This window comes from Oxyura jamaicensis, chromosome 12, assembly GCF_011077185.1.
Source record: "Oxyura jamaicensis isolate SHBP4307 breed ruddy duck chromosome 12, BPBGC_Ojam_1.0, whole genome shotgun sequence".
In the NCBI taxonomy this organism is placed as follows: Eukaryota; Metazoa; Chordata; class Aves; order Anseriformes; family Anatidae; genus Oxyura; species Oxyura jamaicensis.
In genome coordinates, this window is record NC_048904.1 from 7623520 (window position 1) to 7648712 (window position 25193).

Below are 25193 nucleotides of genomic sequence, written 5' to 3' on the forward strand. Positions count from 1 at the left end.
CCCTTTATACCCTTTTATATTTTTATGCCTGAAGACCGAAAAAAATAATATGCACCCCCACTGCTGTTAAAACATTATGACTAAGGTCTTTTTACTGTTTCATTCCCCCTGATGTTTGCTGGGGACAGCTACATTTATGCATGCAGAAATAGAACTTCCTCAATAATGAGCTTACCCATTATTTCATCAGATCATTGCAAATTAAATCAAACTTAAATATTAAGAATTCTTTTCATTTCCCAATTACTGCTAACAGTTTTCCATTTCTGCTACAAAAATCTTTATTTCCTCTGTTCTAACATCAATGGTGCAAACTGTGAAAGAAAGCTTTTGGGATTACCTGAAACTAAATTCTATTAATTAAAACTGAAGCATTTATTATAGCTATAAAAAGATACTAACTCCTTTGGTCATGGCAATTACAGGTTACTCTGTTTTAACGTAAAAGAAAAGCTAGCAGTTGAAGGTTGACTTAACTCAGATAAATGGGATGCTTTTACTCTTTCCAGCTATTCATAAAACAGTCCATAACTTACCCTTCATTTTATACAAAAAACCTGTTCACTCATCATCAGTTTATCAACACCTTACAAGTATTAATTACCCATCTATAATTAGAGAGGCACTCTAGACTTTATGATGCACTGCTAATAGAGGTCCACTGTGTAGAACCACCTCACCTCTTTCAGAACAAGAACACAGTTCCCAGGTCCCACAGATTGAGGAAGCTCAGCAATCCTGCCTTTGTTAAGGTAAGGCCCTGAGAAGCACCGGTGGTTGAAGTAGATCTTTGGGCAGCAGTACTTTCCATTAATTATCACTAAGAAATGAGAAAACAAAGATTTAAATCACATGGTACAACCTCCCCAGCAAATTACTTCTTGCAATGCTTAATATTTTGCCTGTTGTAAAAAAGGAAGGAAAAGAACACCTGAATGAGTTTAGTTTGGGCGAGTACAGGTGTCAAATTTGCCATTATAAATGTTGCCGAAAATATTTCCCATACTTAACAAGCATGCTTGCAAATTGGCAAACTATAGAAAATAAAGCCAGTTATATATCAGAAAAGCAGCATTTCTTCTGGCTAGTCTGATGCTTTATGGTACCTCAGTGAGAACAGGCAAGAAGGTGACAATCGCAACTATTTGGTAGCAGAACACATTCTATCACAGTAATTAGAGACAAATTTTCCAGTTGAATAACTCTCTCTCCCCTAAACTTTTGCCACCAGAGAAGCTGGCAAAGTTCTTCTCCAGTATTCATCCTAAACTACAATATCGGTTGCTTTGCATTTTCACTCTTTTCACTCAATCAGAAGATACAACTGATGAAGTAACCTTTGATGAAATGACATCAAGTTTGTTAAGCCTTCAAAGTGGTCCAATGCTGCTCAAAATTAAAGTTCTGTATAATATGCTTTGTAAGATACTTATGTATTAAAAAAAGAAGTTTAACCCTAACAGTGTTGCAGTACTTTTGATTGAGCAACACTATCACTTAAAGATCTTTAAATTCAGTAGGTGATAACTGCTAAATAAATGAAGTAAACTTTACATTATGACTCTATTAAAAAACAATTAAAATGCTAAGCAAGCACAAATCATTTTTATAAAGCTTGCATTTGGTACAGCTTCAGATATGCATTTCACTACACAGTAAACAGCAGAAGAGGCATTTTGTTGCCAAACAGACAGATCTGTATGACTCTGTAACCAGCAGATGTACTTATTCATCATATTCATTCTTGCAACAGTTTAGAAAATTATTAGATTTCACCATCTGGCACACAACACAGCTTACTGTTTGAATTGCCTTTGTTTATCATGATGACAAAGTTATAAAAAGCAGATAAACCTGCTTCTCAAAGCTAGAATCTAACAACTCAAGAGTACAGATGCAGCGTGCTAGTTATGATGCTTCTCCCTGCGTTATTAAACACAGCAGGTGACATTAACAAATCATCTGCATGGGTCACAGCATACATTTGGCTCCACATACTCTCTGTGGGGGGAAGAAGGTTGGTGTAAAAATCTACTTTCCAAGTTTAATGCACACTTCAATTACAGGACACAGAAGTAATTGTATGGTTTTGTTCATTTCATTTTCTGATGTTCAAATCAATCAAGGATGAAAATCTTCAAGCTCTTTCCTTATCTTCTTTCCTGTATCCTGACACAAGACTATTGAGCAGCACAATGACACAGGACTGTTGAAGGATTTAGGTTTTGTTCCCCTGCCCTTCCTGAACAATACCTGAGTCAGAAGAGTTTAGTTCCTGGTTCTTTAGTCCATCATGAACCGTCCTTGAAGACAAAACTCTGAAATGCAAAGAACGAGGTTGGGAAAAGGGACAGATGGTAAGGACAGCCATCCCTCAGCTGCTAAAATCCAGTCATTAAAAGCCAAAAACGTTCTTGTTACAGCTTTATTAACCTGCTTTTTATACATTCTGTATTTCCTAACATTGCTCACATCAACTTTTTTTTCTTAAATATACAAAGACTATTGATTTCAATTTGGAAAGAACTACTGTACTGCTAACAGCTAGCAGTGATCATACTTTGCTTGAAGTATATGGGCTGGCATGCTGATCATAGAATCATAGTTACAATAACATATAATCTGATAATCACTTTACACAAAGCCATCAAAAATAGTTCATGTTTTCTACCTCCTTTATCTTCATTTCACAGCACAAGGCAATGTACCATCGTACCTTATGCACTTTGAAAAAGATGGATTTTAAACAGAACTCAATCAAAATGAATCAAGCACTCTGGTAAAAATCCCAATTAAAAAAAAAAACATGAAAGAACAGTCTGCTCGTTATTTTAAGAACAATGAAAACATTGGCAGAACTACCGACAGATCTGGTGTTTGTAAAGCTATAAGTCAATAAAACCAACTGTCAGGCGTTCTACTGAGCATTTTTGAGCAGGCTCAAATGAAGGAGTTTCATATGCATGACAGTTTGTAGATGAACTGTAGATATTAGTAGGACTTGTCTTTCCTTTGTGGGTAGTTTGGCCTTCTAATTAATTAAATTCAGGAAAGAAGTTATTAGATGTACATCTACTGAGTAACAGTATTCACACTAATGAATCTTCTAATCAACTGTGCAAAATCACAGCTAGGTGTTAAGGCAGCCACATTTTCTAAGCATGTTTACCTTACAGCAACTGTATTATTTAAAAGGGAATACAACAAAAGGGGAATTGAAAAGTATTCTTGTAATCTTCCCTATTAATCACCATTAAAGAGGCTAAATCACATGTCATTATAAATTCAAATTCTTAAGATCAGGCTAGTTTTTCTTAAATGTATTTCAATACTCACAGATAATGCAATCTTAGAAATGACAGATCAAAAATTTCAAGTCTAGACCTTCAATGACTTAACCTATTCAACAGGTCAACTCAGCTGAGCTGCACTAGCATTGCTAAAAAGCAAATTTCAAGCTTTTTATATCCCACCACAGTGGTGCAAGAGGTCTTTTTCAATATCAACAGGAACTATCAACATCACAATAAACAGACATGGAATCTCTCAACCCTCAGTAGAGGGCTTCTCTAAAGCTGTGTCCCCCACGACAACAGATTTACCCATTAGGGAAACAAACAAACAATCACACAAAAAAGACCCAGCAAAACACTGTTACTTACTGTTTCTCAGGTTGAACTACTGCAATCTTTTTCTGCTTATTTACTGAAAGGAAGGAGAAGAAAATAAGAACTACAAAGCACAGGAAGCAAGCAAATGAAGCTGCTACTACTGTATTTACTAGACACCTTTCCTTTAAGTTATATGCCAAAGAGAATCTATACTCAAAGTGTGCAAATATTAAATAGCTGACCCACCAAGTCAATTCTTACCTTACAATCAGATATTAATATTATAATAATGGTAGTAAATAGTGAGATAAGGCAACATGTGCCTCCACAGCTATTTCAGGCTTTGTCCTCATCAAACATCTGGCTTTTTTTTAAGCTTCTTTTTTCTGATTAGGCTCCTCCTTCCTCCTCTGCTCTTGGCATTGCAGACGTTTCCCAGACGAGTTTCTCTTGCTTTGACTTGCAGTAAATGACAGCTCATTCCAATCTTAAAATTTTACTATCTTACCTAATAGACATTCTTCAGTTTTTCTATCTCCCATGAAGCTTTAATAAACAGAACTCACTAACCAGTTGGGAGAAGGCACTCTCTTACATTACTTACAGTGTAATTAGAACAGATAGGATTTACTTTTCAACATTTTGCCATTGAGGGATCATGACAACCTGGCACATTTACAAAGCCATTCCTCCTCACTTTAACTCCCAAATGTACACATACTCAACAGTGTTTTACTAAGGCATTAATTTTGCTTGCACAACCCAAGTATAAAATCAATCAGACACATCGCAAGAACAGCTCACGCAGAAGTATATGCACAGCACGCGCATGTGTGTATGCATGCATACATATAATTTCTTAACTGTGGCTAATGCATTGTTTCCACGCTCTCTTACAGGCTGTGAGGGTCTCAAACCAACAGTGCCTGTTTTGGAGTTGTATGGATTCCAACTCCACTGAAGTATTTCTCACAGCTGGACCAAGAAGGCAGTTGCCAAAGTGATAGATTGTCCACACACAGTGGAAATTTCCAAATTCAGTGATGCCAGAACTAACTGTGCAGTAACCTACTCTCAGAGGTCTCACCATCTCTATCAAACCAGCTAACCACTGCAAACAAAACACAACTGATACCTATTGCTTTGCGAGGAGGTCTGAGCTGATATCCATTCGTCTCACACCAACCCACTGGAAATATATCCATCGATTCCACACTCACTATACAGTCAGGGACGGGCTTCTTGGAACCTGTTCAGTTAAAAGAAGCAAAAATTGAAATAACTCATAAAAAACAAAAATCTCATTTGCTTAACGCTTGCTATATGTTGCCAGAGAAGCTTCTTTTTTATTTACTGTGTATATGGTACACAATATCAATTCATCCTCCTTTATTGCCAAGATTCCTTCCTGACCTCATTTCTTTCCTCCTAAAGCTGGAGATGGGAATTTGCCACCCACAAGTTAGCAGAGATGCACAGTGCAGAGTAAATGCATGCTGAAGTACTTTCAGTCAAGAAGTAGGATTAATATGGAGGGTGTCTCATATTGCCTATTCAGTCCTAATGAAGAACTTCTCCAAAAGTTTTCTTCCTATGTCTGGTCAAAGCTTGGCTCAGGATGGAAGCCACTCAATTATTAAAAAAAAGTGTTACAAGGCCCTTGCTTTCTAAAAGATACTGATCAGCCTTTCACACAGTACATACACTAACCTCGCACCGACACACTGCAGTGCACAAATGCAATTCTTGCATGGTTTAAATAAACACTCTCATACAAAGCTAGCTGTGAAACAGGCAATGCAAATGGTTTGCTGTGTTGTTATTGATGCAACAGTGATTTGCTGCCAATATTCAGCAGGTAGTGAGCTTGTTCCAGGTACTTTTAGGTTAGATGATGGTACCACAGAATAATCAGTATAAGTGCTACACTTCTCCTCCCGGTCAGGCTTACCCTCCAGCTGAAGCCAGAGGTAAGAATCTTTCAACTTGGTGACTGTAGCAATGCAAACTTCTTCAGGATCAACAGGGTTCACAGCCTCAAGTTTCATATTCTCTTTAAATCCGTGGTCAGAAGTTAACTAGGAAGAAGACAGAATACTTCAGTAGAATACCATCTGTATATCCAATGTATGATATGAAAAGCCATGAATAGCAATAACACAAAACCCACAATGTCTGAGTATCACAGAAGGACACTCACAAATAGAAGACTTCAGATAATTAGCATGTTAAACACAAGTAATATATATTACAAACTATGAAGAGTTTAAATTAGGAAAAAAAAAGATTCTATAGACAGGCCTAGAACAGAACATATTTGTACTCAAAAATAAGGAGGCTGAGACTCTCTGAAAGCATTCATTCCACTCCATGCAATCAGGGATTCTCTGCTGCTTGCTACAGAAGTGATGAGTCCGACATATAGTCTGACAAGGCTTTCTATTCTATTATGTTAGCTTGGAAGTTTATTTTAGGTATGCAAATAACATTTCTGCCTCATCCCAATGAGTCCTGGCAGACAGTAACGGAAGCTTTCTTTCTATTGTATATTTTTGGATAAGTAGGTTTTTGGATTTATTCAAAAATTCCTGAAAAGTAAGAATGTGTATTTATCTAGATCCAAAGCACCTGAATTAAAAATAACAAGTAGCAGCCAGACAGAGGACTCTTCCTCCAAGAGCCACTCTGCAACATAATTACAGGATCAATATATTACAGATGCTGAAACTAGCCCATAGCAATCAACTCTTCTCAGAAAAGGGATAATAAATTCAATGACCTGTTCTAAGATGCCACAGCTTACAAGACAGAACAAGGACAACAAAAATTCATAGATAGCAACACCCTCTTCAAAAAATGGTAATTATTCATTTTAATTTCTTTCCTTAAGCATTGCAATAGCCCATGTATTGTAAATGGAATTGGAAGGTAGGTGTTAATGGCACCCTTTTCTGCTTGACAAGGTATTCTGCTCTGGGAGACAGCAATGCTATCATTATACCAACAAAAGCCCAAAATCTAGCAAGTACTTCAGGCATTGATTAATGTAAAATGATTACTTGGTACTAATTTAAGATGGCTGGTTATTGATTAACACAATGGGATGAATTTTTCATGCTGAAAGGAAGGAAGACTGAAATAATGTACTAAGTAAATGAAAACAAGGTCTATTAAAAGGCCCTGTTTCCACAACCACAGGAGCACCTAAGATTGATGTGATTTTATGGCAATTGTGTGGACTCTTACACACTTCCATTTCACAAAACAGTAATTTCTTTTGATCTGCTTTATCACTGAACTGATCCGCTTTATAACTGAAGAGTTCGGTCCAATACTTACTTAGATAAGAAGATCATACGCACCTACTTCATTCTAACCCTCATTTGCACTCTCTTAACTCTTCCATTTCATCAGTTATCACAGGTAATTTAAGTCAAAACCATGTAAAATGTTTCTTGCTGGAATCAAGTGTATCATTCCCATAACAGAAAAAAACATTTTTCTGCACGAGAACCTTACCGAAGGGAAGCAGCTCTGGGGAGCTGCCTCAGCACCGCATTGTTTGAGGTAGTCTGCCCAATCGAAGTCCTGCCCTGGATAACCTGGGCAAAGAACAAGCACAGGGGTTAGTTTAACAGCGTGAGAACAAAGGACTCATTTCAAGCTGACATGAAATTCGTTTGGACCCCTTCAGTTTGTCAGCTGACTATGGCTTCACTGAGCCCATAGCACGGTTCTCATGTATGTGAGATACTCTCTTTGTTACCAGTGTAGATGAGCTTTGGGCACCAGCACACTTTAATTCCTGTTTTGGCTTGAAATGGGATCAAACTGAAAGCAACTTCAGAGAGAGCATGCTAAGGTTTGAACAGAATATATCTAAGCAGACAAGGGAAGTTTTTTGTTGTTGTTGTTTTTGTTAAATAGAGCATCTAAAAGCTGCTCAATAGCAACATATTACTCTCAAACACTTATTAAATATCAAGCCTTTAAAGAGAGCAGTTAGTCTTTCCTAAAAGTGTCAAGTTTGCTAATAGCTGTAAATTTGCAAATGCTTGAAGGGAAGAGCACCACGGAGTCCTTCAGGGACAGAGCAACTCTCAAAAAAAAAAGGACAATTTTTTCTTGGAGGAAATACTTTGCTTCCTCATGATCTCATAAACAACAAGTAACTGAAGGGAACTGGGTGCAAAATAAATGTGCTGCCATAATAGTTTGAGACTGGCACTGTAATAGCAAGTGGACAACAGCAGCAGTTGATTCCAGAAATGTCTTTGAAGTGCTCCATTCCAAGGGACATCAGTGACAGGGTTTAAGAAATCAAACGAAATTTTAAAACTAGTCCGAGAATGTAGCATTACCATAACTATCTACAAACATCAAGTGAGGGCCTAACCACAGACAGACCTATTTATTTTTCTCGGTTTTATCAGTGCCAGTGGGACTTGAGACCTCACATAATTCAGAATGCCCACCATTTCCTGCAGGGTTAAAAGAAGAGAAGCTTAAAATCTCCATCAGCTCCAGACACATGCCCATAAAGCAAGGTGTCTTCTTTTACATGCAAAATTCTAGGTAATGCTGGGTCAAGCAAAGCCACTTTTCGTACCTTACCCAAGGAAAGGCAAGAGACAAACATCTTACGCTCTTTGCTCCTCTGATGTCATGAGCAGATGAACATTCCCACTTCTGCGGTGGGGAATGAGGGTACCAAGTCCCTAGTTTTACAATATCATTGTCACTTCCCTTTTGCAAAAAGGTCTTAATAATTCAGTAGCTGAGGATCGCTCCTCAGTTCTGTTCTATCTTGAAGGAACATTTTAGTAATCCGCTACCTTGCCTGATAGATCCTTGGAAAAAATACTTCATTAACATCTAAAGTGGTAAGAGACTCTGAAAACATTTTAAGACTTGTAATAACAATGTTCTGATCTGACTAGAAATAAAAGTCCAATGCATGAACCCCAGACTTCTGGTATTAAGTTAATTAACGTTGAAATCAGCATCACCTTTAGCCCTGAACCACATCCTCCAAGCTTTCAGGTTTTTATGCAAGGCCAGTCCCCCTAGCCACCGCTACTTTCTCCAATCCAAGCACATACACAGGAAACCTCAGACTCACTAACTCAAAACTCCTAATTCTCAGAATCTTTCATTTTCCTCACTTTTCCTACTACAAGTAATTCTTTTGCAAAAGTGTTGTCCTAAACATAGCACTCTGGGGACTGGCAATCTACTTCAGAGAGGAGGGAGCATGACAAACCTGCACAAACGTACCTGGTGGAGGACTAAGATGCAAGCCATTCTTCAGACTCCATTGCACAGGGAAAATTCCAGCACTGTTGACATGGCAAATATAAGACTGGCTGGTTGTACGCTCTGGTCTCAAGTCATCAATTTCTATCATGAAATATTTTTCATTGTATACCTGTAGCCAAAAGAGTACCATGTAGTCTTGTAAATAGCAGATAATGATCTACTTCTCCTTCATTTTGATAACTTCATTAAACAGCATAAAAATAGAAATATTTAACAGAATCTGTAGGAATTGTAAGAAAGTAGACTCCTCTACATTATTTGGAAACTTAAGAAAAATAATTCATAAGGCAATGTATAAGCACTTAAAAAGTAAGGTGATCAAGTATATATATGACATTCTCTTACAAAACAAACAAACAAAAAACCAACAGAGAAAATAGAACTTGCAGTCTTATATTATTTCACCAAAATTGAACTGCGTCGTAGGATGGACCATCAAAAGTAGAACGCTAAGCTCCTGAACTGAGGAGCAGAACTTCATCACCATCACAAAAAGCAAATGATTTTGCTTCACTTGGAACATGTTGCACCTTTTTAGTAATAAAGTAAGTGTCGTCTTAGAAGAAACTGCATGTTAGAGTTTAAAAGAGAGCTATCACCGAAACATAAGCTATCATATATCGAGAGAGTATCTGTCCTAAAAAAAAAAGCTGTATTTCTTTATTTTCGCACCAAAAACATTTTAAAATATGCTCTTGTTTTACGTTGTACAGGAACACTTTGGTTTACTACATGAAAACAAGTCTCTTCCAGAACCTTTCACCTGTTTATCAACAGAGGAAGATAGAAGCTGCTCACAACCTGAGTATGCTGGGGAGTTTTCATTTCAACTTCTAAATCCACAGGTGGGCCCTTTTTTGAAAATTCATAGCTTGTACATAAAAATATTAACTTTTGCAAGTCCAATAACCAAGCATCTATCTTTGGTTGGATACTCAGATTATGAAGGATTGTATCTCATCTTAAAAACCCAGGTCTGACAGCTTCAGCCGTTTGATCTTTTGATGTTCTATCTTTATGGAATTTTTCTTCTACTTTCAAATCCAGTGTTTTCACCATCAGCAGTTAGGGCTGTTCTTTTTTTTTCCCCCTCTTTATTTTTTTCCTCCCCCCACAGTGACCTGTCCCTGAAGGGAGACATACAAAATACCTAATTTGAAAACTAGTACAATATTTTAAGATAATTGGTTAATGAGATTTTCCTGAGCATTTAAAAACACAAGTAGCAATTTAACTGAATCTTAGCAAGACAAGTTAAAGAATCCCAGTACCTTGAGAACCGTAGCAGGAGATATCACAAAAGGAGCCATCGGGTCCACAGCTTCTAACTTCATGCCTTCAGAGAATGAATGTACTCCAATCACAGGTTTATCCTGAAAAATCAAGTATCAGTGATTGCCTGCCTTTCTCCATCAGAAAAGAACAACCTTATGTACCAACTGAAGAGGATAACTTGAGTTTTAGTAGTTCACTCTAGGAAAGTAACACGTTAGAGTACTAGCAACCTCGCTATCATAGAGTCTCAGCCCTCTAAGACTGCCATTTCGGTGAGTTTTTAAAACAACTGAGTACCAAAGATTTACTTCTCTGACATTCTCCACACAGAAGCAAGATTTCACAATGCAGAGTGGTCTGTTAAGTCAATAGAAAAATTCTTTTCCCCACCTAACATTTAGGGCTCATCATGATCTAACCTAGAAGAGGACAATAGAAGTCTTCACTTTTAGCGTACCAAAAGCCTACAGAACAATGTTCCTGCTCCAGACTTCAGTATATGCTATTGGTTAAGATCCAACGGATTCAAGAACACCACCACTTCCTCTTCTGTTCTGTTTACGGGTCCAAACGTAGCTGAGAAAACTGAACTAAGAAATTAAAGGACTAAATTTACATTTCCACTTCTCAAAACGTGATTTCTTTTCAAAAGATTCAAAGGATTTCTTTCTTTTTTTTTTTCAATTCATAAAAATTTAAATTCAGACTCATTACCAATATTTGTTAACACTCAGGATCTAACAGAGCCCATTAAATAACGTGTAACTATATCAGGTTACGTATTAGATGTTACACGTTAAACTTTTCAATATGCTCAAAAAATTAGGACTGCAGTTAATACCTCCCTCCTCTAGAAGGACAGTAATCAGCAAGGCCAGCTGGTAAACAACTGGAGATGCCATTATAGAGATCAAAATCAGGGCTTTTTCCCAGCACGACAAGCAACGGCTCACATAGTTGTGATAGGTATTTTATCTAGTTTCACAAGAACTGTATTGTAGTATGATCTTTAATTAATTTATTTTTTTAACTAGAATGAGCAACAAAAAAAGAAGTTAAAAAACAACAACAACCAAACAAACAGAAAAACAAAACAAAACATGGAAAGAAGTTTGAGCAACAATGTTTGACTTCCCTGAATAATTTCTTAGAAATGCAGCATTTTTCTGGTATCACACACAGCATTAAAATACACAAATTCTGCCTTTACCTTAAAAAGATCTGTAGGAACTGATGACTCCTCTTCCTCCTCCTTCACTTTCTTCAAAATCTCTTGCCAATCTGCTTCACTTTTCAAGGACCTAATGGCTTGAGCAAAAAGAACAAGAAATAGTGAATGAAGTCATCTTCAATGGAAATAGTCCGGGTTTCCTCAGCATGATTTCTTATCAGTAAAGGGAAAACCACACAAAAAAAATACAACAAAAACCATCGTTCTGAAAGACCTGGATTCCGACAACTAACGGCGCAGATCGTACCAGCACCTTGCATGTACGTCTGCCTTTACAGAAAGGCTTTAGGGTAAACACTCACTATTTTCCAGTTTTATCCCAAGGTTTCTCCTCATCAGGAAACATGTCACCGCTCAGCTTATAAGCAATCCATTTGTCTTTCAGCTATTTTAGGCCCCACTTCTCTGATGACCAAGAAAAGCTACCACCCACCCTGACATGCACATGCCTGGGAAACACGAAGTATGTCCTGCTCTCTGCCACCTCTCCTCCATGAATTCATTCTCTGGGCACCCATTTACAGGAATATTTCCATATCCACTTAACACGTCTTTAGATAGAGCCTTAAGGAGCCTACTGGATTTTGAGTCTCAACAGCAAAAGCTGCCATTGTGCAGTACCTCCCCACATAGAGGAACACAAACCTACCAAAAATAATGTAAAAGCCCCTCAGCTCCTCCCCTTCCACAAATAGGTGGAACGTTCTTGACAGGCAAAACCATTCAGCAACATTTGCATGAGTGGGTGAAAGGTCTCGTAGGACTATTTACTGGTGTTTTCACTTACATTTCACTAGATACAATGGCAGATCACACACTGATTATGTGACCACGTATACATCCAGAATGCAGATTCAGAGCACCAAAGCAGCAGGAGTATTCTCAAGCATTGCTCACCATATAAAAGATAAAAGTTTTGAAGTACCTAAAGGTGGTTGCAGGTTATATCCATTCTGAGTTGCCCACCCTACTTGATGAAGGAAAGGGTGCAAGTAGAATATCCACTGGTCAAATTTGTCAGAATCCTGCAGCCCCTCATATCGCAATTTAAGTCTCCCACCAACATTTTCTACCACATTGACAATCCAGGCTTCCAGGGAATCCTGGAAGTTTTGCAGTTCTAGTCGGGAGCCTGGTGCAATTAGATCCAATGGATTTTTCCCTCTGTGAAGCTGCAGAAAGGAAACAACAAAAACATAAAAGAAATTATTCTGTACAACAACCACCTCCAAATCCTGTACTTCCACTTTTGTTCTGTCCTTTATACACATTTATTTTGAATAAATAAAGGATCAACACAAAAGTAAAGAAAAACACGTCCCTTATTAACACAGGACAACAGAAACCAGCATTTAGAATCACCGGTGATTGTATCAGAACTTCTGTACAGCCTGTAGATACACTCACACATTTCACTTAAATTATGTTTATCGCTTTCAGAAGCATTATTCCTTATATATACCAGGTTTGGAGCAAAGATGAATAATTCCTTTTAAAAACTGACTCATCTAGCATACAAAGATAGAAATTTTAGTTGTGAGGACAATGTCAATGGTATTCTAACTATTTTACCTAGCAATGTTACAAGATTAAGTGAAACTATAATCTGCCCACTAGTAAAAATAAAAAATTAGTGAAAGGAGTCAGCTCAGAAAGGGAACAACCCAAATGCCAGATAAATAAAGATGATTTCCCTAGAGATGTATGAAGGAGGATCAGAATAGGAGGAAGACTGAACCCTAAGGGAATTTGAAAAAGGTCTTTCTTCTGATAGAATTAATAAATAGCACAGACATTCCAAGCCTGCACTGCAGTGAAAGATACGTTTAAACACAACACTATCAAAATAAAATACTGTAAACAGGAAACACTAAGGAGTGGAATTCTAAGTTCAGCAGCATACTACAATGCCTCCTAAAAAAAAAAAAAAAAAAGAAAAAAAGAGGCATTGAACTGACAATCTTAATAGGAATTCCTTTAATAACAAAAGGGAAAAGCAAGACAAAAACCAAGATGCAGCAAATTCAAACACCTACCCCCTCCAGCAGATTAGCAGGAGCACTGCATGCTCCTTTCAGCACTCGCTGAAGGAATTCCTCCTGGTCAGGTATCTTGTCCTTGATACCTAGAGAAAAATGAGGAAGAAAAACTGTGATACTTCCTGCCAATTAAATATCATTCGGGCAACAAGACATTACCACACTACTGTGCTGTGTAATTCAGAAGAAGCTGCCACATGCTCATCAGTAACACTTCAAAAGAAAAAATAAAACAAAAAACATTCTCTAAAGGAAATAACAAAGCAGTAGGATTTGGAGGGTGATGATTAAGATAACCACAAGTCTCTGTGTAAATCTAAGTCCAATTCTGAAATTAAGCTAACAACTCTCTGGTGCAAGAGCAAAATCCAGACAGAGTAAGCCATGGGATTTCAGGAAAAAACAGCAGATAACCCCATGTTGTCACACTCCCCTCTTCCACACATGGAGGCATTACCTTCAGGCACTTTGAGAATCTTCTTGTTTTGCTCACACCAGCCAATGGGGTGTAAATCAGCTGTCATGATATCACACCAAAAGTCAGCCTTGCGATCTTCTCCATAACCATCGTAGCGCAACAGGAGCAGCTGCCCACAGGTAGTAATGATGGTGGCTACCCAGTAGGTGTTCTGGTCAGACTTGACAGCTACTTCTAGCTTCATACCAGGGGCAAAACCGTTCTGCAAACTTGTATCCACCTGAAGAGAAAGATCATCACATCTGAGCACCTCCCAGAGAACTTAATGGAACAACAGGGGGAACAATTTAGACATAATCATGAGCAAAAACCCTCAAGCCAAACGCTATCCAGCCTCTTCAGAGAAACAGCTTCATCATGTTATGGGACCCAAATTAGACTGCACATGGAAACAGCATTAATGAAATCTCCTCCACCCTTCAGGGTACTTGTCAACCTTCAATTAATACCTTGCAATGCATCTTCCTGTCCCAGACAATACCTCCCCCATCACAGAAAGGCTTTCCAACTCACACCTGGGCTGTCCAGCTAGACAGAGCTAAAAGTCAGAGCTAAAAGTCAAACTCAGCAGCACAACCTTGACTTTTTGTGTTAAACTTTCGACCTCTTTGGACAAAGAGCCTACTTAAGTATATACACCTGCTTTTTAATGATGCCACTGTCTCTGCTACCATGCTCATTTAAGAAGACACAAACCTGCACAAAGTGCAGAACAAGGACTTTTAATGTCTCTGTTCAAGAATCTAAATAATTCTGCATGTGACACTGTGACATAAATTGCACAGATTAACAAAAACAGCATGCAGTTTTTCAGCGAGCTTATGTCTTGGCAATAGCTGAGTGCCAAATAGCATATACACTCTGTGCATGTGCTGTGTGAAGGAGAGGAATCCAACTGCCCGGTACTCAGATATTGAGATGTGAACTTCAGAAGGGAAGGCAAAACATTAAGTTCCTTGCATTCCTAGTTTTTGCCAGCTCAAAGACTCCTACAAGGACAGAAGGATCCTGCCCTGCTCCCACTACGAAGCATTTCCAAGCTACACTTAATGCCATAGCCTGTCTTTATTAAACATCTAACATGTCAATTCCCTGCTCTCGGCCAAATGTAACTGGTATTTTCTTTCTTCAGTGGCCACAAGTTCCATTTCCTCTTTGAATTAACTGCAAGAAAGGCTTTCAGTATGATGCAGATGTGGTAGATGTTCTCTGGGTTATTTATTACCAGTTCTGTGCTGACTGTTCAGTAACTGCCACAGCTATTATAGTCTCATCAGCCAGCACACACTGGTTTGCTAAAAATAAAACTAAGAGAACAACATCAGAAAGAAAAGCACATGCCTGTTGTTAACTGTTCACATCCTTTAGGTTGATATCCCTCACTTAGAGAATCCCCTTCATATACACAAATCAGCAGGACCTGCAGTCTTTCTGAAGCACTATTACAGAGGTAATCTTTTTGAAAAGGCAATTGCCTTGCTTAAGGGATATCATCAAAGACTTCAGATTTCGATTCCCAAGAGACAGGTCACAAGCAACACAAGGCTTGAAGAACTGGGAAACCTGCACAGCTCTCTCTACGTGAACTTTTAGCAAAACCTCGTGGCATAGAGAACTGTATTCAAGAAAACCAACAGCAACAGATGGAGCTTTCCCTGAAGTCAGGTACATTTTTCAAATGCTGTCATGTGTGCTCCCGGTGGATACAGCAGAGACCAAGAAGTGAGCACCCTCTTCTGGCAGCTGGGCAAGATGACACCGCTGAGAGGTTTAAAGCACAAAACTTCCTTTAGGCTGGATCACTGGGAAGGCTGGCTAGCAGGAGATGCTGTGCAGGAGCTCTGTGAACGTTTTCTTCGGAGCAAGCACCTATCCTCAGACAATGCTGAGCACTAACTTATTTTGTAATACATATTTGCACACACATACAAGTTTCAGAAGGGAATTCAAGAAGAGCATTGAATGGTTCCAAGGAAAGCATACTTAAGACTCAGGGTGGGATAACAGCACTGGCATCTGCTGCAACTCTGGGTTCCTAACTCTGCTTCCTACTAGACTGTAAGCAAAACAATCCCTTCGATCTCAGTATTGTTTAAATTTTAAAACGCAAGCAATTTAAACATTAAAACATGTTTAATTTGAGAAAGCAGCATATATTTTTGAATGCGTCTTGCTCATAGTAACAGCAAAACATTCAAAATTAATATAAGCTCCTATAAGCAAGACTAACTCTTTGCTAACACAGACTGTGTTATTATGGTCTATGTTTTCCTGACTTGCACATGTACACTTCCTATGATGTGGGTGAGGTATTTCTCATCCACTGCTCATAATGGAAGGCTGGTCACATTCTCACTATTCCAGCATTTCAAAAGAACCAAACAAAAACCTTAAGCTTCCATTTAAAATTTATTTATAGTTGATGCAACACCTTTTTCTCTTGTGCCAGCATTATTCTTCAGCTTATTTTTTTCCCACTCTGCTTTTCTGAGAGTACAAAAACTCCCTCCCAGCTCTCTTGAATCTAGATTATAGAAATCTGTTCTTCTTCACGTGAAGCAACAAGCACTGCACAGACCTAGCTGCAAGGGCCACCAGTCTCTAGCACAGAGACATCAGTGCCTGTATGCCCTCTGCTGAAAATCTCTCACCTGATGCATCCTGGAACCACACTAACACTTTTAGGGCTCCTGTTACCCACCGGGAGACACCGAGGTTATCCTCCTCTACCTTTGCCAACCGTTACCTTCTAATGGACAGCAGAAATGCTGAACATGTGACCTTGCACCATTGAATTTCTATCAACAGCAAGATCTAGGGGATGTGACTCTGCTGTAAATATCCTCCCTTCTCTGCTTGTCAGTTCTGTGTCAGCATTATCTTAAAACAATTTTCTTTTTGCCAATCATATTATGGAGATCAAAATTGGCCTCTGGACAAATTCTAGGGGAACTCTGCTCGTCAACGCCTGACAGTTCCCCTTCTGATTTAACCCGCAGCCATCTATTTCCCCGCTCCTCCAGGTGCCCCCTGCAGCTCTCCTGCCCACATCCCTGTGCGGGCACAGAGCCGGGCCAGCCCAGCTCTGCGGGCTCTGCTCCTCCTTGGTTTTGAACACAAGAGGGCACCCAAGGCAGCAGAAAGCACTGGGTGACACCGCTTTGTCCACACTCGCTCCCTAAAGCACTTTCCCCAGCGGTTGTTGCTTAACCAAGCAAAGCCCTGCAGTGTTCTACACATGTACGGGATAATGACAATTAAAAACGTGGATTTTTTTTTTTTTTTTAAAAAAAGTAATTGTATTGACCACGGCCACAGTGGTCAGACCTCTTGTTTGGCCCGACTGAGAGGGCAAAGGGTGGCTGGTGTGCAGGGGTAACAAAGTCACCCAAGGTGCTCTCCTGCTGATTAACAAAACAGAGCTGTCACGTTAATTCAGCTGGCCACTACTGTAAGGCTGGCATTACAATTTGTTTGTATAATGTCTGAGCTGTGAGCAGGCTTCTTTTAATGGAGATCAAACAAGGCAAAGCACACCAAAGGAGCAGGCAGACAGCACCTCTCACTGCTGCTACAAAAGGCCCCTGCTCCAACTCGATGCCACTCCTCAACGTGGGCTGTGCAAGCACCAATGCTGAGTAACCCTGCTCCTGCTAGAACCTTCATAAACTAAGAAATACAAATAAACGTAAGGTCTCTCCCCTCCAGAAACGTGATAACTGAAAGCTTATACTGAGCAAAGAACTTAAAGTGTATGGAAGATTATAGTGTATGGAAGAGTCTCTGCAGAGCCCACATTTGCTGTGGATCTTTGCTAATAACACAAATGCTGTATTTAAATAGATTCTTTAATATTTTGCAGCTCACCTTTACTGATGTCCTAGCCACACTTCAGCTGTCATCCAATGGGACAATGCAGTTCTGAAGTTTACCAACAAAGGACTTAAGCATCCAACGGCAAAGCCAAGGGCTTATCTAGACTTCATCCTATCCACTAAGCCTTGTGATCCTAATCAGTTTTCTAATTATTAAAGTCAAGCGTTCAACAGAGCTATTGTTTTCTCCTTGGTCTTCTCAAGAACCATCATTAAAACTTTCTTTGAGAGCACATCTGAATTCCGCTATTCAAGAACTACACAGCACCATTCTCTGAAGCTCAGCTACTCCATAGCTGTTGACTAGTAGAAATCCCCAAAGAAAAGAGACTGGCCAGTTCAGTCTTCATGAAAAAAATCAAGCTTATCCTCTGGTGCAGAAAAGACAAGGGACCCCTTAACTTTCAGCACATTGGGATGGGATTACCCTGTGCTCTGTACAAACAAGAAGATGACAAACAATAATAAAAATAGAAATTCCACATTTCTCATTACTCTAGGAAACATGATTTTCATTAGTCTTCCAGATTTTAGTGTATCAACTCATTCAAAGAAACCCTAAACACTCAGCGTATAAAAAAATGATGTAGGAAACGGTAATGACACAATCCCATACTCACATGTTTAAAAGACCCATGAGGGGCTGCGATAGCTCCTGTGTCTTCTAGATACTCATCCCAATTGAATTCCATTTCTTCCATGCCGGAACCAGCATCTGGAAGAGAAGCCAAACATCTTCTATCCAGCAACCTGTTGGCTAAAGTTTTGGCCTGTTAAGAACTCCAGCAAAGAGCACTTCTAAATGACTATGCAAGTGTGCAATGAACTTCAGTGATGCATTTCAACACACAAACAATACTATTTAACCTCTTTTTGTATGTGAAGGGCACTGTAACTTGGATTTGGTCTGACAAATAGCGAGATCCTGAGTATTCTGGTTAAGCATAAATTGTTTATAAATCTAAGAGAGGGGAGTACAGGCATAAGCCCTGTGTTTGTATCAATAAATATTTAGAAAGAGACTATAAGTTCTGGGCACACCAGACCTTCAGTGTATTCAATTAAAACATCCTGGAAACAGCAATACCATAAGTGATTTGAAAAGAAAGACTTTTCAAAGTTCGAAGTAAGACTCCCCTCTTTTTTGCTTTTTTAAGCAAGTGTTTATTTCAGTGCTATAAAATGCCAAAAGCACAGAAAAGGATTCAGGGTAGTTCTAAGAAAAGCAGCTCCAGACACAACAGAAATCAAGAGCCTTCAAATTAGTCACTTAAAATACCAGCTCTTAAGGTGCAACAGCTTCTTCAGAGCAAGAAAACCTCATTTCTGGATGTATTTAAAGCCAAAATGGGCTAAAACCACTCGAGCCACAGTTGTACACTCACTCATGCTGTCAGGGAAGAGAGCACCTGTAGTGCGAGCCACACTCTACAACTTAGTCATATTTTCTATCATTATTATCACGTCTGTACCTCCACCCATGGTCTCCCCTTCAGTGCTTGGCTCACTTCCCTGCTCTTTCCCATTCCCCTTTTTCTCTAATGTATAACCCATGTTCCTGGGAAGACATTGCAACCAGAACATTTTGATTTTACTCCCCAGTTTTGTTCACCACACAGCCCCAGTATTTTTTTTTCCTGCAGGCAGGGCGGGATGACAAGGGAGGCTTGCTCCCACCCTGTGGAAGGGGCAGTTTTAACCTAGACACACAAACCACAGCTTCAGTAGCGAAAAGGCATGGCAGGGACATGAGACAAAAGTAAGGCTTTCAGTTTTCACTTTTAGACTGGTTCTACAGTCTACACCACAGCTGTCTTTGTGAACGAAGACGAGAGATGCTCATCTCTGTGTACCAGGAAACCTGGGGCCATGTTTACATGGGAACAGAGAAATCCAAGCATGGCCGAAGTGTGGGGAGAGCTCAGCAAAGGTTACACGATGCTGACATTCCCTATGCTCTCAGCCTTAGGACAGGTGGCAACTCTTCTTTCGAGGAGCAGTAATGTGAGTAGGAAACATTAAGTGCCCCAAAAAATAAAAAATAAAAAAATAAAAAAAAAAGATGAAATGCTATCACATTCTCTTATCAGAGCCATGGACATGCTGAAAATCTGCTACGAATGCTTCACGGCACTTCTTATTCCTTGAATAGAGAGGGGCAAGTATTTGCCCAGAAGTCTGAGCTACTTTAAATCATCTAAAAAACCTCTAAATTCTCAGGGTGTGGTGTGTTCATTTTCTCTTCAAATGAACGTTAAGCTCATCTTTGACTTTTCATTGGAATTCTAGGAATGTTTCCCCAAATTTAAAAATGCACCTTCAGATAGCTTTTGTTTGATGACGACAGTATCTGTTTTAAAAGCAGCTCATGTTGCTCCCCAATCCAATTTCATTTTGCTATTTTTAAACAGAGTTGCTTATATTGGCCTTTCACAAGCCTGAGAGCTCAAAAAGTTTGGAGCTTGAGTATCATCACCAATTTTAGAGGACAATTTTTAACTTACTGCATAAACAGACCTGGAAAAGGACAAAAGCAAGAAACTCAAAAGCAAGTACCTTGATTTAACAAATTTTGAGGGAGTAGAGAGGGTAAGTCACAGAACACAGCTGTTTGCAAACTAGGGTGCAGCTGAGCCAAGTTTTGGCTGCAAGTCATTCTAAGAAAAATATAACCTCATTGAAAAAACAAAGTAAGACTTCTTAACTCATTAAAACAACATTTTACTTTAACATAGCCATCAAAATGGTTAAGTTTACAGCTGGTGAACCAAAGTGGGAAGAAACACCAGCTCGAACAGAACATTTATGGTCAGGCAAACCTCAGAATGAACTTGCTCGGACTTTGCGCCGCTCACCCCTCTCCTCCTTAGCATAAAGCTGCTAAACAAGCCGGCTCTCATCCAGCCCCCAAAGCCCTGCGCTGCAATGTCTAAGCATACTGGTCTGCTCAGAGAGAAACAAAGCAAAGCGACCGCTTTGTGCAGTTTAGAATGCTGGAGAGGCAGGCGGATTCAGCTGGGAGTACTGCCTGGATGGCTCCTGCCTTACCGAGCCTTCAGTAAGGCAGGATCATCAGATAGCTGTCTGAGGGGCAGTTAAGCTCCTTAAATGAGGCACAGGTCACTTAACACACTGAAAGGGTCAATTAGTAACTTATGTTGCCACTTAATTGCCACAAGGAGTTCCCAGAAAGCCTGCTTGAATGCCGCTCCTGCTACCCTTTTGCCTCTAAGTAGGGTCAAAACCAGTTCCCAAACTGATCAGAGCTATCCCAGGTCCTTTTCACTCCACTAATCCCCGGGCCCTGCAGCCTGTGTGTTTTCCTGCCTCAAAGAGCCATTTCCTTCCAGGTCTGTGACGTGGGGAGAAGGGCTTGGATCGCTTTGTACCCCTCGATGGCCTAATCCAACCAGCACACCCAGGGCTTCCCTTGAAAGCAGTTCTAGGAGGCAGGCCCAGTGATGGCCTTGTCAAGCTATGGGATAGCGACTGCCCAGTTGCTGTTCTATGGATAGCATACTCGCAGCGGAGCAGGGCCCTCTTTAAATCACATCCTTGATCCGGTCCACTGATAGATTTTGGCAGGCCCTACTGCGCAGCTCCATTCTGGTGGGTTAGCAGATGCTGGGATACGCAGAGGACCAGTTTAATGAAGATGCATTCCTGAGGGGCCATACATCTGTATTAGACATCCAAATCAATCCGAGCTCAAACTGCACAGGCAAACATCTTCTATTTGCACCAGTAATTCAATTCTACTGTGAGAAAACTTGTAGATTAGGATGACGGATGACAACAAGCAAAAATGTGTTTTATCCATTTAATCTTAAAGCACAACTTGTTAAGCAGTGCTGTATTTGAGTACATGTATGTATGTTCTCTCTTCCTCTCCATATCCTTAATTGTTTGCGAGTCCTGAACAAGTTCTGCTTTCCACTATGTAACGGGACATACTCTTCTATATTAGACAGGATATTGAAGCACACATTAGTTCAGTGGCAAAGCACAACCTTGGCACAGGCAGGGAGAGAAACCAGGTGTGATTCTCATCCTTGTGGCCTCGCCATACAACTCGTTTTTGCCAGGAAGACTTTCAAATCAAGCTAACATATTTTGTAAGTAAAATCTGAGAAGTGTCCTACAGAGCTTCTGGGGAGAATGCACATTCACTCTGAAGGTCAGAAAATTGTAAGAATATTCAAAGTTTCCTGGATATGCATGCCCCTTCCTATTTATCACTATTTCTACTAGCATTATTTTCAACATCTACTCTTCCTTTCTGGATTTAACTATGAATTACATCCTGTTGCTCTCTGACACATACAGGTAGAGGAAGAATACTGAATTGTATCATTTGGATACAAGATGGTAGTGGAATATTAAGGACATGAACACTTAAATATAGCTACAGTGGAAGCACCAGACTGTTTTGACCTTTGGACTGGAGTTAAATTCTCAGTGCAAAGAACTTTCATGTATCTTTACTGTGCCTGAGTTGAAAACAGTCACATTGGACATTTAAGTACATCACATTGAAGTCTGCAAGACCTTCAGTTAAAGCTAATCTACAGGTTTCTCATGCTGAAACTTAGATATATTTAAATCTGATTTTAGCAACAGTTAATCTTTTCCTTCTATACCAGCTGCAAGGCCATGAATAAAGACAGGCTAGAATTTCGGCAGCTGAGGAAGACTGTGACAAGAATGAAAGTTGTCTTTCCCATAGAAAGACAGTGGAATCTCCAAAACCTGCTAAAATTTATCAGCTGGAAGCATGACACCAGTCAAAGGAGGGAGTGAACATTCTAGTGGTGGTTGGGACTTGTCTAAGTCAAAGCATTGCAGAAAACACTGGTCAAAGGTACAACACCAAAACCACTGTGCTTATGTTTACATGGTGAGCATTTGCTGGAAACTGCCTTTGCACTGAGCAAGTAAAGCTCTCTTCGGTTATCATCTGCTTTCCACAGCCAAATGTACGCAAACCAGACACCAAAAGGATGCTCAGGACAATACCTGTTCAGCAATTACAAGAAACAGGGAGCCCTTCCCAGCTATTCCGTAAGCAGGCAGAGAGGACTGGGTGACCTCTGCTACTTTTAGAGGAAAATGGAAACATTTCAATAAAGGTTTTAGCACAGATCGGTGTGCCATCAGCCTGTGAACACCCTGCTGCTGACCACATATACATCTCCTTACTGCTCTTCTCAGCTGCAAAAACTCTTTCTTATACAACCTGACAGAAGTTAGCATTTCCCAGTAGCAGAGGAAACTGCATTTGCATGTGCCTGGAGACATTCTGCATACTTGTGCATGCTGCTTTTTCTTGCTTATTTGAGGATATAACATTGACAACAACCTGAGAGATTGGCTATAATTAATAATCAAAAAGCCTGTTTCAGCATCAGATAGCAAGTGTTAACGTTCTGCTAAAAGCACTGTAGATTAAAATCACATTTAACATTTCTTCAGTAACACTTGCAGCAATCAGACTTCCATGAAGTAGAGGTACAAAAATTACCAGCGGTGAATTGTCCTGTGAGAAGGGCTGCTTGTCAGACAAGTGTCAAAGGAAAATAATACTCTGCAAAATCCTAACCAAATGGTTTATACTGGTAACTAACTACAAATAAACTCTCATTAACTGTCCCAACACTGCATGGTGGGTAGGGACCTTCTCAAGGAGAAGGAACAAACTGTGGCAGCAAAGTCAGGAAAACAAATGATCCCCATGAGAGCATACAACCTAAGAACTCTGATTCAGAAAGCTGTAGTATCCCCAGCCATCCCAGACAGACATTCTCCTCAGCCTGGTGTTTCAAGATGAACCAAAACCTGAGCTAATGTATCATAATATACCACTCTGCAGCAGGTCAGGAGCTGATGTCCCAAGCCCATCAAAGCGAGCAGCAAGGAACATCAGAAAACCAGGACAGATTACAACAGCACCACACAGCTTCCATTATCTGACTTCTTAAACCAGCAGCACAACCCTGTGAGAATATTAAGAGCAACATGAAGGCACACGAGGACAGAACAAGATAACATTAACCACTTTGACAGGCAAATGCCTTAAAATAGTAGCGATAAGCTCATCTCATGCTGGCATCACGAAGGGGAAAGACACAGCTTCTTAGAAACATAATTACTAGGGTGGGTCGGATTTTGCTCTCCTTTAAGCCAATGATACACCTTGCTTTTGAAACACAGTGATACCAAACTTAAGCTCAGTAGTCAGAATATAACCCACGGTAACTAAAATTTGAGCTTGCCCCACCTTGCTTGCCAAATACTTTGAGAACCTTTAGCCCCAGAGCTCCACCACTCTATTACCTGCATCATACTGCTGTTCTCCATTCATCTCCACAGTAGCCCAGTGGTTATTCCAAGCAGCCAGAAGCAGGGGGACCCGAGGCTGTCACACTTTGGTGGTCATGAGTTGCCTCCCACTTTCAATCCTGCTGGCAGCCAGGACATTCAAGAGATCCTGAGGAAGAAAAATAATAAAAAAAAAAGTTGGGGGTGAGTGAATTAGAAAAAGTTATTGTAGATATCTTGGCTCTAATTGAGGAACTAGAAAATAGCACTCCTAATGCATTCCAGGCACTACAAAAGGAGGTAACAAGTTTGCAAAAATAGCACTCCAGAATCAAATGGTATTGGGTTTGTTGCTAACCTCACGAGGAGGAGCGTGCACTGTAATTAGTGCTAGTTGCTGTATGTATACAGATCAAATGGGACGAATTTAACTGATCTCAAAAATATTTGGGAGAATAAAACAAAAACAAAACAAAACAAAACAAAGATCCTACATAAAGTTGCTCATTATTCCCTGGGGATTTAGAAACATTTGGGAGAAATGAACTTTGTGGTTACCTGAATGGAAATTAGCTCAACTATTTCTTGGTATTGTAATAATAACAGCATCGTGTATCTGTCATTCCCTGTGACATCTGAAGAAGAATATTGCACCCTACTGATGGAAAAAACTCAAGAGTGGGGGATGTGAAGAGGTGCAAATGCCAATAGGAGTAAGAAAAGAACAGGGGGGAGTTGTGAGAAACAAAGTTGTGTTTTTGCAATAGAAGGTGTTTTTGCAGTGGAAAATTCCACTAACCTTGCATATTCAAAAGTGATTGTGCGGCACAGCAGTGGGGAGTATGTTAAGCAGATAAGGGGAAGGTCCCACTGTCCCAAAATAAGGAGGATAGCTAAGAAAAACAGGATGAGCAGTACAAAATCAGTAAAAACAAAAATCATGGGCCCTCTAGTCACAAGGGAAGAAGGGGGAAAAAAAAAAAAAAAAAAGGAAGAGGAGGAATTAACAGCTGGTCACATCAAATTGTACATAGATGGCATAGAAGT

General features: G+C 39.8%; 1 protein-coding gene across 3 annotated transcripts in view; it reads right to left on the reverse strand.

The window, feature by feature from the left end:
* Positions 1 to 25193, reverse strand: part of SFMBT1 (Scm like with four mbt domains 1) — a 115732-nt gene that overhangs the window by 12454 nt on the left and 78085 nt on the right. For all 3 annotated transcript variants that reach the window (XM_035337298.1, XM_035337295.1, XM_035337296.1), the window contains 14 exons: positions 24162 to 24315; positions 18449 to 18543; positions 13933 to 14173; positions 13473 to 13561; positions 12362 to 12608; positions 11416 to 11513; positions 10202 to 10303; positions 8889 to 9039; positions 7131 to 7213; positions 5563 to 5689; positions 4747 to 4860; positions 3663 to 3705; positions 2254 to 2318; positions 681 to 820 (listed from right to left, as the gene is read on the reverse strand). In XM_035337298.1, the coding sequence (XP_035193189.1) occupies positions 681 to 820; positions 2254 to 2318; positions 3663 to 3705; positions 4747 to 4860; positions 5563 to 5689; positions 7131 to 7213; positions 8889 to 9039; positions 10202 to 10303; positions 11416 to 11513; positions 12362 to 12608; positions 13473 to 13561; positions 13933 to 14173; positions 18449 to 18543; positions 24162 to 24189 (1623 nt within the window). In that variant the 5' untranslated portion in view covers positions 24190 to 24315. The remainder of the gene's footprint in view (positions 1 to 680; positions 821 to 2253; positions 2319 to 3662; positions 3706 to 4746; positions 4861 to 5562; positions 5690 to 7130; positions 7214 to 8888; positions 9040 to 10201; positions 10304 to 11415; positions 11514 to 12361; positions 12609 to 13472; positions 13562 to 13932; positions 14174 to 18448; positions 18544 to 24161; positions 24316 to 25193) is intronic.